We start from the raw sequence: 19699 nt of genomic DNA, 5'->3' as shown, positions 1-19699 counted from the left end.
GAGCTTCCTAGCTATATGATCAATTTTAGAAACCAATACCCGAGTGATGAGTAATTACCGGTTGAAATTTGGGTATTAGACCACAAAAACTGCACTTCCCTCTCTTTGCATGAAACCTCAATTTTCACATAGCCTCTTGCCTTTCATCTCCTTCATGATTCAAGCTAGAGGATAAGGGTTAACATTGCTCAGCGGACAATCGTAAAGATTTACCTATGGTCCCCAAAGTCTTTCCACATGCTCATTATCGCTAAAACCATTGGTACCTCCAAAGGAGGGCGGCAATAAGGCAAGGGCTACCTTGAGAAGTCACAGTCCCACCAAGATAATAACTCCTTATCCCACTTATCATGAATCATCAAAGAGGTCTAAAATTGGGTTAATCATGAGGAGCTAATGCTAAATGAGACATTCACATGTAAAGAGAGTGTTTGAATAAGGGTTTGAAGATAAGAGAATGGCAATGACACAAAATGCTCAATTGAGGAGGCTTCATTCCTTTCTTTGAAAGTGAGAGGAGGGCTCCTTTTATAGGTGGAGAATCACTCTCTCTTCCATTGTTACAAATTACAACATAAAAATCTTCAACCCTTCAGTGACATAAGGGTAGATGTCACCATCAATTGTCCTCTTAGGCTAGGTCTTCTATTGATTATTAAATTGAAGACTTTTTGACTTTGAAAGTGTGATGAGATAATAGCCAAGTCTAAGTGGCATGTAGGTGGAGATCCCACTTACACATGGTAGAATTCTCCTCTTCCATGTAGGCATTCTAGAAGAATCTTTCCCAATTATGCACCTACACACACTCCTCCACATGCCTTCCACACTCCCCAACTTGTAGCCTTATGGTGAATACTATATTAATAATACAACTAAAATCCATGTGAGCATGAAGGCCCTCTTTTATTTTCCACATCAAGTCTAGCCTATCTACCATACCAAAGTATTTATCAAGCATACTTGTGGCATTTACAATGTGTGCACTCTAATTCAAGTAAAACCATTATATTTGAAGATAGAATGCTATTATCAGGGTAGCCGCCAAGCCGCCACATCACCACGTCGTTATTCCATTGTGGGGCGCCGCAATCTTCTTGGACAAGCTTTCACCTTGTTACCATTGAGAAACCATCAAAATATGTACAAAATTGAAAATGAAAGATATTAATTTTTCATCTCACAATATGACCATTTGTATAGCCGTACATATAGATGTGTACTGAGACAAAAATCCAGAGGCATACTTGAGAGTAGAATTTTCATAGACACTTGACAGAAAATGCTTGACAGAAAATGTGTGATGGTTTGAGTTGGGATGTAATAGAGTTTCCCAAGAGAGACCAATTATGGTGCTAATGTGTGTTAGGAGGCAATATAGGTACCCATGAGAGATCAATCATTGTGCATCTTCATTTTCAAGGAGGACCGAGATCAACATAGTCATATTTAGAAAGGAGTGCTCATATGAAAAATATGAAATTAACATTGTGAATTGAGAAAATAAATAATGTATTAGGGTGAGCTTTACTCGACATCAACCATAGCTTTAATTAAATCCAAACATGCTGATTGGTCTATCTCAAGATTCATATCTCCACACATTTCAAGATCAACAAAAAGATCTATGCCATTGCTAGCTATAGTGGGCTTCACATCATTTCAAGGTCAACAAAAAGATCTATGCCATTGCTGGCTATAGTAGACTTCACATCATCATTATTATTGGTATGTTTGGATTCGATTGCATCATCCTCATCTTGAATAGGGACACCTTTATCTTCATTGGTTGGTGGTCTCTCGCTCCTCTCGGCATCTTGCACTTGATCCTCTGCATGCTCATTTCAACTACCACTTCATTTATGACCTCTTTAACATTCGCCTCTTGAAAAATACTCTTTGAATGAGGAGTAACTTTGATTATATACCACCATTTATAGTTATTTAAGCCTAGTTGAAACATAACCTAGTACAAGAGAACACACAAAGTGTTAATTAAACATGCATAAGAAACTATATAATAAAGGCTTGAATAAAATATTTATAGTTAGATTTTACTTGTTTATAATGTTGAGATAGCACAAATGTGTCTCCCTCTATTTTCTAAAACTTTGTAGAGTCAATCAACATAAATCTATTTGGATGTTTTTTCATGGTTGCTTGAGGACCTTGACACAACACATCCTTTAACCATTCACATCTAATATATGAATGTGGAATGTCATTAATCCAACCTTTATAATATTTTGAATCATGCCACAATAATCAAGCTTTACTTCACTCCCTTGCTTAAAACTTGCCATAACTCCATAATCTTAAGTATTTCTCTTTGTGTTTCTCCTTGCTCTTCCTTTGCCTTTTGTAGTACATTGCGACAGTACATTGCGACACTATCTGCTCATCATCCTTTCATTGCTCCATAATCGTGGCATTGTGGGATCCACTCATTGAGAGAGATACTTTGAAATATGGATGCACACTTCTTGCACTAAACACTCTGCCATGCTTCCTTCCATTCTTTCTTGACAAAATCCTTCAAGGTCTTCATGAATTTCTTGAGAAAAAACATCCATTAAGCATGCACAATGCCACACATGGTGGACAATTCAGTAACACAAAATATAGTTGGCTAGTGAGTATAAATCTTAGAAAGTTGTTCTTAATCAAGATGTAGTGTGACTAGAGTGAATATAGATCTTAAAAAGTTGTCCTCAATCATACACACTGCCTCCACCACTATTACTCATGCAGCATCAATAGTGGATGGATGTATCTCCTTGGAACTTATATACCTAAGATGGAGATGACTCAATTTAATTAGCACAACCAACCCTCTATACTAGCACAATAACAAATAAAAACCATGTTTGAATTTTTCTTGTGCTATGAGGGTGCAAAAGTCATCGCCAAATGCACCTTCTTGTACACATGAAATCATCATCCAAGCATTGTGTGATGAGTGTAAACATGCGTAGACCTTTGATTTAAGATTAATTTGATGAATTTCAAGATCCACCTTTAAGAAGCTCTTGTTCCTAAAAAAAAAACAATCCTTACTTGATATTTTTCTAATTGGCTTTTACGAGAATCCATAACCTTTTTATGTTTTCTAAAACGCGCGCACACACACACACACACACACACACACACACACACACACATATTAATGTCAAAACAAAATGATCATGAAGATGCCCAATACGGCCTAGCTAAGCTCTCCATGTGACAACTGCACAAAAACCACCCTTAGCCAAGTGACCTGCCAACCATGTAGGTGACCACCCTTAGCCAAGTGACCCTGCCCGATCTCACCTAGAAGCTCGAAATGGTTGTCGTGTGATGTGTGCATGAGCGATGCCCGTGTGAGGTGCATGCGCACGGGTTGGTTCCCACCCGAACTTCTATGTTCAAATCGGACCCAGTGGTTCCGCTGTGAGCGAGTCGGCTCAAAATGGACTTGGTGTCTAAGATGGTAGACACGCGCACACATGTTTGGTTGATGGACACTCCAATGTATCATCATTGAGGGGGAGTGTTGAGAGGTAGCAATTGCGTTTATGCATTGCTACATTGAGATGGGTGATGGGTGAGTTGTGGAACACCTCGATAAAGAGGGGGTGTTAAGAGATGTAATCGTGGTGTTGTCTGTATGTGGGAAAGCATCCTAAAGGTGCAAGATATTGTGGCAAGATAGGAATGCCACATGTAATATTGAATGGTGTGTGAGTGTTGACCAAAAGAGTGGAAAAGGGAGTGCCACATGGATGATGATGTGTAAAGTGGGTTAAGGCTAGAAAGCCTATATCATTGTATGGTTCATTGTGATATGCAATAGAATAGAGCTATTGTTGAGTGTGAAATCTCTCTCTCTCTCTCTCTCTCTCTCTCTCTCTCTCTCATGGAGTTTTTAGTGTGGTATAACCCACCTTAATTATGTTGCTTAATCATTGTCTATCACCATGATCAATCCCATTTTTGGATTGTTCACAATCCCAAGAGTCGAATCGTTTTAACCAGGTTGGCATGATCGTTAACCTGACACTTTAGAATCATCTGAAGGTGCATTAATGAGCATTTAATGGTTGTAAACATGGTGCCAGTGTACTTGCCAAATCGAGGCACCACCGGCCTGACATTAACAATCAATAGCAGACAATCGGATCATTTTAATCCATGAAGTACAATCCTCTACATAAGAGAACATAACATAACCTAGCCTCGCTTTGAGTGACCCTTGAGTGACCCTTGGATGCCTGACCCTAACCTCAACCCTTAAGGTTAGCCCTAACCCATGCTCCACTAGATCTTGTTCCCATGCTCCCATGCCTAATGTGGGTCAGCCCCTAGTATATGCACATATAATGTGCACATAACATACTTTCCCTCTCTCAAAACATTGTACTCTTGTTGCAATGAAAAGAAGGAAATCTATGCTGAACATTCTCAAACGACTCCCAAGTCGAATCCTCCATTTCCCTATCTTTCCACCTAATTTTAACCTCAGGTAGTCGACTATGAAGTTTTGTTTCACTAAATTCAAGTACCTTTTCAGGCTCATGTGGAACATAGGATAAATCTTCGACTTCAATGAGTTCTTGAGGAGGAGTAACTATGTTATCCTCACCTCCTAGTTTCTCTTTCAATCTACTGACATGAAAGACTGGATGAACTCTAACATGTGGAGGCAGTTTTAGTTCATACGCAACCGTGCCAATCCAATGTATAACTCGAAATGGACCACAATATCTAGGAGATAATTTCGAGCATTTTTCGGTTGACAAAGTCTGAGAGTCTTTAGGAACTTTTAAATAAACCAAAGCTCCTGGTTCAAAAGACCGAGGTGAGCATCCTCTATTAGTATAGAAACGTGTCCTATCCTAAGCACTCCTGATAGAATCCCGAGCTTCCGTCAGCATTTCCTGCATATAACGCAAGAAATCCCTTGATGCATCAAGTTCAATGTCCTTAAGACTGACATCAATAGGGGCCCTGGGTTGAAACCCATACATAAGCATGAATGGACTAAAACCAGTAGCCGTATGTTTAGAACTGTTATAGGTAAATTTCCATACTTTCCCAATTTGATGATTTTCTAGAGACATATGCATATTCTAGAAATTATTTTTAGAAATCCTAGAAATTGGTATTTTTCAAATATCAATGGTATTTTGGCAAATCTAATTGCTAATTTTTTTTTGGAAAAAATATAGGTTTGGAATGCCATAAGATAGGTTTGATGGAATTCAAAATTAGTGCATTTTGAGGCCCTAAAAAATTAGGAAAAAATAAAAAAATCATGATAAATCTTTTTCTCGAGAATTTAATATTTTCGAGGGTTATTTAGTGTTGAAGTACATTTTCACGTGCTGACATTAGATATATGCGAGTTATTCGCATATTATTAATGTGATTGTACCTCGTATTAGTAGTTATTTCTGTTTGGATTAATTCTAAACGATATTTTCATGATTTTTTACCATTGTTTAGCCATTCTTATTGGACATGTTCCTTACTTTCTTCAATGATAGCTAGAATCTATGTTCAAAGTGTGTCTCGTCTTTGACACTTATACACGATAATTTATTTTGCACTTGTTTAAGTGTGGTCTATGTTTAATTTTCTAAGCCTACGACAAATTCTATCATGGGTTAGTTGGTCTAGTTGTTTTGGTGGATTTTATAGGATGGTTTTCAAGTTTTATATGGACTCATCAGGTTTTGCCCAGATCACTTGTGTCTAGGGATTTTTAATGAGTGCTACACACATGTGTTTCACTTTCTTACTTTGGAGTTTTGCTTAAACAACACCACGTTTATATACTTCGAATTGATGAGTTGGCTACTAATTTTAATGCTTCTTTTGGCATAATTATGACCATTAGATGGCATGCATTGATTTTTATGATCAACTATGGTTTCCATGGATTCGAGAGGTGCTTCTATGCTTTTATCCATGGATTCGAGAGGTGCTTCTATGGTTTTTGTCATGGTTTTATAAGGATCTTTTGGATAATGTCATATGCTTTGAAGGTAGCATTTGCCTTCGTTTTTGCACGTAATTTTGGAGTATGTTCCTTGTACTCTTGTACATATTCCAACTTAGATACCTAGTTGCTTATGTATCTTGGTGAATTGTTATTCTACCCCAGCTTTATCATGTTTACTGGGTAGTTATCATTGGAAAGGCACCAATAATTCAAATTGTTTTCTAATGATGTACTCGGAAAGAGTTATTCCTTGATGTGGTCTCAGGTATATAGAGACAGATTTTAGAATGTGAAAGTATGGGATAAGGCCATCTCATTCCTTTTATGCAGGATTTTATTCATATTTCCTAGACAGTTCCAAATTGTTAAGGAATGTATGGGTGGTATCATGGTGGTATGGGGCGCCGATTCCTCGCATATATTATCTTTTGGGATAATTTGGGCTCAAGATTGTTGCCTTGCTAACATTACTTTGCATGTTGACCCCAACATTCAAAGACAATTTGATTTTTTGAATTCACTTGAAGTTGTAGTGTAGGAATTCTCTAGATAAACTTCTTTTATCTATAGCCTGCATGTTTTGATGAGTGTAATCTCGTTGGCATTTTCACTTGTTGAAATCTCTTTGTTTAAAGTTCAACAAGTTTATCTTGTTGTGTTCGGATTAAGGAATTTTGGATTCTTCCTTTATTGGCATTTGCTAGTTTCATCCTTTAGGTGATTTATACAGTCCACTTGATGGTTTACAGATGTACATATGTGACTCATCGAGACATTGATGACTCCCTATGTTGATATCGATAACTCTGGACACTGATAATTCCCTGTGCAAATGTGGGTACGTCGGGCCGCTGATGGATCCCTGGCTCTTGCCGTTATAATGCCATGTCTTCCTACTTTATTCCGAATGGTTTACAACCAGGAAGCTACTTTAAGTATGAGTTCCTCGATCATTCGCAGTCTGATCAGCAAACAGAGCATGTGAATCAGATTGTAGAGGATATACAAAATTTTCAATTCTGCCCAATAATTCTTAAATCCAATAAAAATTTATAATTTTAATGGATTTCCTAATTTTCTGGGTAAAAAAGAGATTTTTAAAGGAATTTAAATGGTCGCGGGTGCCCGAATGGACACACCACATGCCAATCACCAACCCCACATTTTCCAAAAATTTAAAATAACCTTTGTCTAATTTTTCACTAATTTCCAAGAATTTTTTAAAATTTTTAATTTACTCGAACGCATTAGAATACGAACAGTCCAAAAATTTTAGAATCGTAATGGTTTCCCAGAATACGAAAAGCCAACAGTTTCGAGAAAATGTAAAGACAAAAAAAATCAGAATGTGAAAGGTCAAAAGTTTTCGAAATCCGAAAGGTCAAAAGATCCCCGGAATTCGGAAAGTCAATAGGTTTCCCGGCAAAGCGGAAAGCCAAAAGGCTCCAAAAAAATAAATTTTCAAAAAAAATTTAGAGAATCTTTTTTTTCCTCAAATCTTTTATTCTCTTTCTTTTTTCAAGCTTTTTTGAAAAGCTTTACAAAAACTCTTTTTTAATATAAATTGAAGCTTTAAATAAATCTTTTTAAAACTTTGGTTTTTAAACCTTTAAAAAAGAACGTTTTATGGGAGGGTGGCGATTTTTGCTCGGCGCTCTGCAGCGCACCCCTCCCTCTCGGTGCGTTTCGAATAGAGTGAGAGAGGGAGGAGTCTCTCTCCTTGATCTTCTCTCCTTCCCTTCTTCTTCAATCCAACCTTCTCTCTCTCCACCTCCTCCTTCTCTGTTAACACAAAGGAGGATTAAGCTTTTAATTATAATTTTAATCATAATTAAATCTAAATTATGATTAAGATTAATCAAAATATGCCTGATAAGAGGTGTTCACACACGCGGGAGAGGAAAATATGCCTAATAAGAGGTGTTCACACACGCGGGAGAGGAAAATATGCCTAATAAGAGGTGTTCACACACGCGGGAGAGGAAAATAGAAGAAAATTTCAGTTTTGAGAGGAGAAAAGAATCCCACGCACACAGGAGAACATTCAATGCATCAATTGGCTACCCCATATTGCATTTTAGCAGAAATTTGGCAGAAACATTGATAGCATCACCGCGGAAAACCCACCAAAATGACTAAAAAATATAATTTTTACCATAAAAATGCTCTAAATTTTTTTTAAATAATTAGGAAAAATTCCCAAAAATTATAGAAATCAAGAAATTCACTCTACCACAAATATTTGTAATAAAATGTGCGATATTTTGGTAAAAATTCCACAAATGCTTATTTTAAACCAAGAAAAATAAAAAAAAAAGCATTAAACTCGCAGAATTTCCTTGCAACATCGATTCGTCCATTGAATAGAAGAAACACGTGTTCCAACCACCATATCGACGATCCACATGCGTAATCACCAAAACAAACCAATAAAATAATATTTTTATTTAGTAAATATTTAAATTTACTTTAAAAATGCTAAAAATTAGAATAAAAAAAGAAAAAACAACAATTAACTAGAATTACTCTGATACCACTGTGAAAACCCTAAGATCTCTCTAGATAATTATCATGCATAAACATGTTTGCTACCAAGAAGGAGCATCAGTAGCATGTACATGTCGTAAACTTGAAGGACCATCCGGAGGAGGTTACTATGCAAGAGGTTGAGCTTCCTTACTAAAATGAGTGACGATCATTTGCATTACATTTCAATTTGGTGGAATGGGCAATTCTCTAGCTTGTAAGGTTTCCATAGCATGTTGTTGCACATTTACCAATCTCTCTCTTCTAACACCACACGAATAGATCTTTTTAGCTCTTTAACCTATTCTTCCATATTTTTCTCTTTCATTATTCCAATGCGCTCTACATTCATGATTATTATTCAGATTGCGGATTTCTTATTCATACACATCAAGTTTTTTAGCTCTTGATTATGTAGCTTTCTTTTTTAGTAAAGCAATTATTTTTGCATCTTTTATATGATGTTCTTGAAACTCGACATTCTTTCTTTCCAACTCTTGATTAGCAAATTTTAAAGCTATAGCTCCATCTTTCAACATCATTGTGTTGTAACGAAAAGCTTGTGCCTACTCTTTGTAAATGATGCTTTCTCTTTGAGTTTAGGCAAGCATTTCATTTTGCTATAAGGCGACTTGTTTGCCTTTCTCTAGCTGGCTTGAACCTTGTTTCAGCTATCTGAATTCAGAGCTAGTGTGCTGTAGAGTTAGGCTCTCTAGGGTTTTTGCTAACACACTTCCAGATTTGCCTGAGCTAGTGTGCTGCATAGTTAAGTTCTCCAAGGTTTTTGCTAACACACTTCCAGATCTATCTGCCCCTTCGGATCCACCTGCTTTTGGATAAATCATTAGGCTTTAAGGGATTCCAATCAGAATCCGAATTCAATTGAAAACTTGCATTGCTCAATATATCCAGCATAGAGATCTTCCATGGGCTGCTTTATTCTGGGCTCATATGAATCAATTCCACTGGTTGTGAGCTCATGGACCTTAAGATCTTTGGTTGCATCTGTCGCATCTATCCTTCTTTGTAGGATTCGAAGTCTGGTTCGATCAACTCTGTGGCAAAAAGATGCTACTCTATTAGCTTCTAGCATTTCAGCTTTGAGCTTGTAAACTTTTTCCATGATCTCTTTCTACACCCGGGCTTTATCAACATTAGCTTGCACAACATCCTGTCAGAGAGCTTCAACCGTCTACCTCAAGGTCACTTGATCTAGTGCCACCTTGTTTTGGATTCTTGGCAACTCCAATAGCTCAACTTTGGATCTATTTACTTCATTCTTCTACAAAGCCTGAGCTGTCAGTATCTGCACTACATTGGTTACGTCTACTGCACACTTTGAAATGTAATTGTAGATAGCTTATAGTAGGGAAGCATCCATTTGATCTAAAAAAATATCAGATTTTGATCCTCTTGCTATAGCTGTGTCTTGCTGGATAGGTTTTGGACTCAGGGCCTGTGGTCACTTCAAGTGTCTTTCCCTTGCTTTTCTCTTTGTCTCTTCCTTGTCATGTGCCTTCTTCATTTTCTTTCTGATGAAAAATGTATAGAGGAGAAGTGGCTAAGGTGTCTTTGATACCATGTTAGCATTCATGGTGCATCAATAAAGCATGTGCAACGAGAGAGATGAAGGATCAAGCCATGACTATAGTGGATGGAGGATAGCCATGGTAAGTGTGTGTGTGTGTGTGGGGGGGAGAGAGAGAGAGAGAGAGAGAGAGAGATTTGATAGCAAGCCCAAGAGAAATTTGTTACATAACTCAAATGATACTCTTGTAATTAGAGAACCTCCTAAGTACATGCTTTTAGAGGCATCAAGCCTTATCTTTTGACCTAGACTTTAATAAGGGCTATTCACACCCATAGAGGGTGTTCACACAAACTAACTCCAAAAAACCCAATATTTAGTAATAAAGTATGCTTCTCTATCTCTATTATCATCGTGCAATTTGAGTTTAAAAGTTTCTTGAAGTGAAAAATCCTACTTCTTAAGAGTGTTTTCCTATATACATTGTTTGTTGTATCCTCTTACATAAATGTCACAAGAAGTTACTAGATTTATTTTGATTGATTCTTATCAATCATCTAACAAATAAAAGTAAAATTCGAGTGAGTAGTGTCCATAAAAGTCTTCCCATTAGATAAATAATTTAACCTTAAGACCACATCATCCTATCAATACTCTATCCTCCCATCATTTTACTATTTATTAATCATAAATATAAGTACAAAAGATGAATGTTAAAAAAAAGGACATGCTTTAGGAGTTTTCTTCCTTGAAAAGTAGATTTATTATCGTGATTATCAATTGGTAAGAAAGTTTTGAACTTTCAATTGTGATGCAGGAGCTAAGATCGACACTTATTAAAAAAGCATTGACTTAAGAAATTGCATGATATACATGTGCTAGACTTTGGACATTCTTTTTCTTGAACTTGATGCACTAGGTGAGATCAGCACTAGAAAAAACATTGAGACTAAATTGTGAAATTGTACTAGCTTGCATGAGATGTATTTGACTTTAGACTCACTTTAGATAAGCTTCTATAGTCGTAATCAATTGTGGTTTTCTATTGTTGTAATCGGATTGGTCATAAATGTTTGAAATCTGAATTGCGATGTACTACTTGTGATTCGTGCTTTAAAAAAACATTATTTTTCAACCAATCACATGACTTGGAACAAAATTTCTTTCAAAACTCTACACATCACCGAGTATTATAACTAAAATTGCCGAGATCTAAGTCATTAACCCCAAGTCTAATCAAAATTATAACAGTTGTTTTTTAAAAACAAAAATCTAAGCTATAATTTAATGCACCTAAGGAAGGTTCTTTTTTCTAGCACTTGAATTGGAGGTTATCTGAGGGGGAAATTTCTTGTGATTTCATGTGCCACGCGCTCTCACAATTTGGTGAGTTGAAGAATGCACATTATTGGAGAGACTCGAGAATTGGAGGGTCAATAAAAATGTGGTGATGAGTATGAAGAAACCCTTGTAAGGCTAAATAAAAATAGTTTCCCCATTAACAACACAATAAAAAATAGTTTCCCCAATTAAAAAATAGTAGAGGCAAGATTCGAGCGCACGGTGTTACCAGTGTTTGAAAAAAACCCGGGTATAGTGTAATTTGCACCTGCAGATTTTTAAAATTACCTTCAAATTTGAAACTTAAGGGTATAAAAACCTGCAGATTTTGAGGGGTTGTAGAACAAAAACCTTCAAAATTTGAAAATTTTGTTTATAAATAATTTCACAATTTTTAGATGAAGGTTTTTTACTTTTTGGGAAAATAGTTTTTTTCGAACAGTGGGTGTTACACAAGGAAATAGCACTGCACGCCTCTGGTGGCGCCCAGCGCCGAAAGGCAATCACACCGGGAAGATACAAATTTTGCGCACATTTTTGTTTTGCGCACGTGCTGTTGCAGGCTGCGGCTTGCCATACTGTTGGAACATTTCTATATATATCTATTGAAGGCTTGAAGCTCGAGATAATTCTGCAAGCAAAGCATAGGCTTATTTTGGAATTCCGTCCGTCCTTCTTCGTCGTCACGACAACAGAGTATACTCGACTCGATATTTAATTGTGCAAGCAAAGCATAGGCTTATTTCTTGGAGTTCCGTCCGTCCTTCTTCGTCGTCACGTCAACAGAGTATATTCGACTCCATATTCTACTCATGATCATGCCAGGAGCAGCTCCACAAACGGTAGATCTGCTGGGCGGACGCGCACGGCGCTCCTCTTCCAACTCTCATACATTTTACACAGCTCAAGCTCCGGCCATGATGATCGGATCCGGCCAGCAGCTTACAATCTTCTACTCCGGAATCGTCAATGTTTACGAGGATGTGCCAGCCGACAAGGTATCATCAGGACACTCTATTGTCCCTAGAAAGAGTTAGCCATTTATATTATAGCTGTTTTGCGCGTATTGTTCGTGTTGTAAACGTACAGCATCGGCGTCTGCAACCCCGCAGGCACATGCGATCATGCTGCTTCTCGCAAAGATTGCCGAGACCGGTAGCGGTGATCAGAATAATACTCGACCTAGCGTAGCAGATATGGCAAAGCGCCCCATTAATAGTGGCGGTGGAGTGAGGTCCAGAATTACTCCCACATCATCAATGCCAACTTCGAAACCTCCAGCGCAAAAGAAGCAGCTGCAGCGCCTTGCAGTGATCAGGCGATCTCAAGCTCGTGCGTTTGTGATTTGCTTGCGTTTATTTTGTTTTCCACTGATTCTTATATATATATATATTTATGTACTCCGTTTTTCTTGCAGAACTTCCATTCGCTAGGAAGGCATCGCTTGCAAGGTTCTTGGAGAGGCGAAAAGACAGGTTGCGCCCCTTTTCTGTGTTACAGATTTTCAAACCTTAGACCATGAGATGTCCCTGAATATTATATAGTGTTACAGAGTCTAGAGCACTGTTTGTAGCAGTTCTAGTTGTGGGTTTTGAATATGTGAATTTCTCTTGCAGAGTTCGAGCCAATCAGCAGCAGTAGATGAGATCTCAGATAGACAGCCACACAAGAAGATTAAGCTCCTGCATACCATGGAGTCAACCTTGAATTAACACACTTCATTCGTTTACAAAAGTTGTCACACATGTACATTAGCCGCTCAAGGTTTTACACATCCCCATGTAGACCTAATTCAAGTTTAAGTATAATCAAGGTTGCCAAATTCTTTGTGAAAGTGGGGCTGTTCGTCCCAGGCATGTAGGTCTGTTCGTAAATGCTTGTGAAAGTGGGACTGACAAGGGGGGCTTGTAAGTTTTTGGCAAGCAGGTGGGCTTGTGGCTTATCTTGATTGCGCCCGTTTGTGAGTTGGGTGACCATAACGAGATGGGCTAACATGGTGGGTGGTAGATGTATGTTCACACACTACAAGGGATAGGGCTCATACCCGCGCTCTTAGCCGCTAAAAATGACTTGTAGAAAAAAAGTAACGGGCCCGTGTATCAGCGCGTGTATCACCGCGGCCAGAGACATGCGTGTAAAAGCGCGTGTATAGAAGAAGTTAGACGCGCTGATACGTGGGCGTATACACGCGTTTTGTCAGTTTAGCTGCGGTTAGACGCGCTGATACGAGGGTGTATACACGCATTTTGTCAGTTTAGCTGCGCTTATGCACATGCATTTCACAGAGTATCCGCGTATATACACGCGACTTTTTGTAGAGTTGACGCGTCTATACACGCGAACAGAGAGCAAAAAAAAAAATCCAGAGAGTGCTATTTGGTACCTGAATGTTGTTCCAGCATTCCAGCACCCAATAACACTCTCTGGATTTTTTTTTTGGATGCATTGCACCATCCACGAGGAAGATTTAAGACAAGAACGACATGAATGCATACATTATCAATACACGATTCAAGAAAGACATGAATGCAATACTATCAATTCATGATTCAATATTACTATCAAAATTTTATGTGTACACATATATACAAGGGAGTCCATATGTCGAAGTAGCCCATGGCTTCGGTTACAAAAATATATATACAACCACATCCTCAATATGGAATGTGATACTATAAGTCTGAGTACTACGCAGACCCAAATGATGACTCGCTGCTCCCTCCATGATCAGATGAGCTCACATCGGTCGGAATGTCCGATGAGTAGTACTCACGTCCACCCTCTGCAGTGGCGGCAGGTGGATCATCAGCAGGTGCAGCAGCAGCTTGTGCCTGTTCAAGTAATATGTAGTATATAAGTATATATATATGTAATTCAATAAACCAAAATCATTCGTTTAGAGTTTTCAAGTACCTGTCGACCGTATGGTCTCATGGCCATCTCAAACTACGCGTCCGTAATATGTCCCTTGGCTCTGAAGAGGGCCCACGTGTCACGTCTGCTATGCCGGCGAGCATACCCAGTATCGTGGACTGTGGGCTTCCTCCCCGTAACCCGTCGCTATATCATAATCAACACAATTTGTAAGATTAAAACAATCATAGAATCAATGAATTAAGTAAACAATAAAATAAAGTGGCAAGATACTTACAAACTCTGCCTCCCATGACTCGACGCCGCCAGATCCGAAATGCGAAGATCCAATGGTCTCCATCTGGATCCGTCTCATGCCTCCACATGCTACCTGCTCTTCACGCCACCCTCTGCTCGTTTCTTTGCCTCCTTCCACTCGCGTTTGTGCGCAGTGGTGGCAGGTTTCTCGGCAGGATAGCCACCCACAGCTACATTTAGCCCATCATTGTACGAGAGTTTCTTAAGGTGAGATCTTTTATTACTTAAGATCTCCCTTATTCACGTCCTTCCCCATACATCCTAGAATGTCGCATGTGGGGGACTAGGGTACCGTCTATGTACAGCATCTATCACCTCCCCAACTAATCGGCTATTTTGATCTTTAAATCTAATAAAACAATTTCTATACAAGTTTGATACTACCCCATGCATGTACTCCATTACCTCTTTTCCCCTCGCATCCATCACTATCCCGCTCCTATCCGTCACATCATAGCAGATCACTCCCTCCACCTCTCTCATCTCCTCCTCATCCTCACTGTCTCCTCTAACTCTTCTCCCTCTATCTCCTCTCTCACCGCGTGCCCTACTATCTCCCTCACCAAAGCACCCACCGCATCCTCCACTCCCACTCTTCCTGCTGCGGCGTTTGCTCTCCTCTGTACTGCGGGTTTTTGTACTGCGGGTGGAGTCACGACTGAGGGATTGTCTACGTGACTGTGGCTGTGAGGGAGTACGTGACGGTGGCTGTGAGCCTTGACGTGACGGTGCCTGGGAGGGTGTGCGTGAGTGTGTCTGGGGTGATGAGGGGTTCTACATGAGTAGGGACAACCAAATAGGAAGAAGGACTAACCATAATCAATCACAATCCACATGGCCTACATCATGGGTGACCAGAGGTGGTTACAACCAAAAAAATTACTTGATCTAGTACCAACAAAGACAAACAGACATACCAACACATAACCAAACACAACCATAACACAAACATAAACAACACATGCATAGCACGAACCATGTACTCTTCACACATAAAAACATAAAACACATAAATGTCGGGAGTGGTTCTCCCCATAAATGATCTCAAAAACAAGAAAGTGATGAAAATATTTTGCCAATGTTGATGTCGATCTAGCACATGCCATGACGATGTGATGAAGCACATATTGACAATGACCGTCACCACCATCACATTGGTTCTCCACATGAAAACCCAAAGGAAATCTCAAATGCCTCATCTTAGGCATCACTTAACATATGCATTTTCAAGAACTTGTCTTTGAGGCCACCTCTGTGCGGTGGATTGTTGCTCTGTCTGTCGTCTGTGTTGTGAAAGATGTCAAGCTGCTCGCCAGTTCCAAATTGTTAGATATGATGTAGAGAACGCTCTTCTTTTCTCGCAGCTCGATGTCTGATTTGCTGGTAGCTAGACGACCTCCTTTCTCTCCACTTTTCTTCACCCCGCCAAGTCAAGTGCTGCTTCTGTTGGCGACGAGCACTAAGCATGGGCTCGTGTACACAGGCAGTCGCGCTACTGTAGCATAGGTGGCGTTGTTAGCATTGTGCAGGAGGTGGAGGGTAGGGGCGGTGCTATGCTGGAGGTAGAATACGATCAGAGCAGGTGTGCTCTAGGAAACCAATGCTCATCCCTTAGTCGGCGATTACAGCTGCAACAATGGTGACCAATGGTTGGATTTTCTCAGCACCTGCTGTCGTGTGTTGGGTAGCGCTCATAAACCAGCTCTGACGAGGCACATCGTGGACAGTACAAAAGGGGCGCACCTCCTTGCTACACAGGTGAGTAGATGGCAACACTATAGAATATGAGGCGGCCGATGAGGTAGGTGCTCAAAGCATTACTATGCATAAATAAACTATTGAACGGGTAGTCAGGCCCTTTAAGGATTGCTATACATTTTTTTTCTACAAAAATGGGCTCATAGTGAAATTTTTGCAAATTAACCCAAAGTGAGTGGACTTTGAAAATTTGGAATTTGAAATGTGGCCACATCATCACCAAATTTGTGGACTTCTTGAATATGAAAAATCGTCCATCATGCTACATATCATTAGAAAAGTCTTGAAGAGTAGATTCCAAATTTTCAAAGTCCACTCACTTCTGGGCCACATCATCACCAAATTTGTGGACTTCTTGAATATGCAAAATCGTCCATTATACTATAAGAGTAGATTCTAATTTTTCAAAGTCCGCTCACTTCTGGGTTGATTTGCAATGAGCCCATTTTTGTAGAGAAAGAATGTGCTTAAAGGGCCCGATTTGAGTCCAGATTTTCTCTAATGGTATCTTCTAATTAGGGTTAACACGACCTAAGGAGGTTCAAACAAGAAAACCGTTGTTATTGTGTAATCAATAGAGATAGAGAGGGGACAGAGGTAAACAAAGGTTAGAGAGGGAGAAAGAGAGAGTACACGACCCAATGATGTGATGTTTTCTTGTATATTAAATCAATGAAGTACAAGAACTTTATACGTTTGACCTCATGACATCACTGCTTATATCATACACATAATATCTAGATATTATGTTAGTCTCTCTAAGAGTGGGTTCACATACACAAGTGGGTGTTTACTCCTTGTTAGAGGATGTTCACTGTAATCTTATTCAACTAACTGCTGATCTCTGTTAGATTCTTGTTCTGTGTTCGACAAGGTCAGCTGAGTGGTGTGTCAGATACCGTTAGCTAAGGGTGTGGAAGAATAGATTCAGTCTTTTTGGGTTGAGAGGAATCTATTTTGGGTCTAGTTTCATAGTCAAAAGTTAGCCTAAGTTAGTCAAACAGTTTGTGGACTGAAGGATATCTAATAGAGTCAGCTGGAAGATAGCTGATGTTGGTTTAGGGGTTATAAGGCTAAATCTTTGTGAGATTTAAGGTTTTGGAAGGTTTTTAAGCCTTAGAGGATACATAGGTGGAAAGATCTGAGTCGGATCAATCAATTGAACCATATAGGACTCAGGCAGTCATCATAGACTAAAGGTGAGGTAAGAGACTGTAGTGTTCAATATTTGTAGGATCTGAAGTGTTTGAATATCTGTGAGTGTCAAAGGACATAGAGGTAAGGAGATCTAAAGCAGCTAAGTCAACTGAGTCAGTTTAGTCAGACCTGAGTCAAATAAGAGTCAGTAGAGGACAACTGACATATTCAGTAGGGTCCTAGAGCTAGGGTCTGGGCTGATGCTATCTGACTCAAACCTGACTCAACATACTTCCGATCTTCACTCACAAGTGTTTTTTCTCCACAATCTCAATCAAAATGACACAATCACCACAAGCATAACACAAAACTCACTACACACCACATTCTATGATACTAGCGGTATGAACTGTATGATACAAATTGGTTTGTATCGGGATTTTGACAACCCTAACAGCAGCTGTATATATATACTCACAAAAACATATGCTTCATAAAGTCTAACAACATCATCTTGTTTCAAACTATTGTGGTGCTCGATCACAACGCTGGACAATGTGTCCTTAGGATTGATTATACATCATGTTCTGGCATGCAAGTTGGGTGGGATTGCAGAAACTGAGTGGTAGTAAGAAAATTTGGGTTCTGATCATAATCCTCTGGGTCAAAAGAGGGAAGACAAATGCAGCACTCCCAGGGGTTTAGCATGTTCTTCTACCGTGAGTGTGTTGTCTTTATTAAAGTTTGTAAAATAGCACTAGAAGTTTGCTAAACACTTAAGAAAGATCGGCTTACTAATCAAGGTTGGGAAGAAAACCTTGTGTACATTCAATTGTGCTGCATATTGGGGTTTTCTGAACACCTTGAATTTGTTATCTCCACTTTTGGATATTCTTGGGATTTGTATACTAGAGATTATTTTGAAAATTGAGAACAAGGCCTTTTCAAGACTTTAGTCCTTTCCCAAATTTAATTAACAAGTTACCATTCTCGTTTGACAAAACCAATAAAAATCGAATAGAGGGAGGGATCAAAGGCGAGGTAAGAGGAGTAATATTTGAATTTCCTTTTACCAAAAGCTAGAGTGTCTTGTTATTGGCCCCTCATATTTCTTGACTCAGTTGGGCATCTATCCTATGAACTTGAGAAGCAGTAGAGTTTTAAACAACTCTTGGTTTGGAGGATTTGAGAAGGCTTCTCACGTGCCCACTACCTACAGGCGCACTAAAACTGATATCGTTAGATCTAAGGAAATTGGATTGAGAACAAGATTGCTTGAGGAATCAAGTAGTGAGCCAGACCAAGGATCAATTGAGAGCGAAGACTCTGGTTTCAAGAAATTGCCCTTGAAGGATAAAAGGAAAGATCCATGTCAAGCAGCCATACTAATCCTTTCCTTAGAGCATCCTTAGGCAAAGAGCCTGTCAGACAAACACTAAGTGAACCATCTCCTAGAGATTGGGAGAGAAGATATTTTCAAGAGGTTCAAATCTCAAAACTAAGTTTTCAATACCATTTCTATTGAGGGAACAATTTCTAGTCCATGTCTTGAGAACCCTAATGCACTTAGAATCAATAGACCTAACTCAAGATTCTACTTCTATAAGGATGTGTGGGGTGATAAGTACATTCCTTATAATAACGAGCCAGAGGCGGAAGTACTTAGGGAACAGCTTAGGGAGGGAGAGAGGGAACCTTCTCTTGTTCCTCAATATGAGCCACACCCATCAGGTGTAGACCAACTTCCAATGAGGTAAATGCAAAGATAGGGGAGGATGAGGTACTCTCAAGAGGAGTCTGGGAAATTGGAGTCCCAAAGTTCACTTTCCATAGTACCCATGATGAAAGAATCTCGCCCACTACTCCTCAGCCACCCTATGAATTTGTTGTTCTTGATTCTTTACCAAAATCTATGCCTTATGACTATATCAATACTATGGTTTCACTTGTTTCTTTTGAACACTCGTTTGCTCATTCATTGGCACTAGGTATGTCTATGCTTTCAACTATGGCTACTGCCTCAATCGTACCAATAAATGCAATAATAAATGCAATAGTAGGTCCAAATCCAAACACAGGACTACATCATCCTGTTCCCACATACACTCACCCATGAGTGCACACAGTGTCATCTGCTGGGAGTGGTGTAGCAGCAAGAACTCATGTTCCTCCACCACAAGATAGACCTGTTCTAGTAGAACCTCTAGTTAATCCTACACCACCACCAAGAATGGTATCGGCTGAGGATGCCA

The 19699-nt window shown here is 39.2% G+C and overlaps 1 protein-coding gene across 1 annotated transcript; it reads left to right on the top strand.

Annotated features, from left to right (window-relative positions):
• Window positions 1-12024: 12024 nt before the first annotated feature.
• LOC147620424 (protein TIFY 10b-like) lies at window positions 12025-13195 on the top strand. The gene is made up of 4 exons (XM_086825410.1): window positions 12025-12379; window positions 12494-12713; window positions 12799-12856; window positions 12998-13195. Exons 1-4 carry the CDS (start codon window positions 12194-12196, stop codon window positions 13020-13022), a joined length of 489 nt encoding a protein of 162 aa, XP_086681536.1. The 5' UTR covers window positions 12025-12193; the 3' UTR covers window positions 13023-13195.
• Window positions 13196-19699: the final 6504 nt, after the last annotated feature.

Source organism: Cibotium barometz, chromosome 31, assembly GCF_041138505.1.
Source record: "Cibotium barometz isolate CiBa-2024 chromosome 31, ASM4113850v1, whole genome shotgun sequence".
In the NCBI taxonomy this organism is placed as follows: Eukaryota; Viridiplantae; Streptophyta; class Polypodiopsida; order Cyatheales; family Cibotiaceae; genus Cibotium; species Cibotium barometz.
This window is presented reverse-complemented; position numbering and strand designations above follow the sequence as displayed.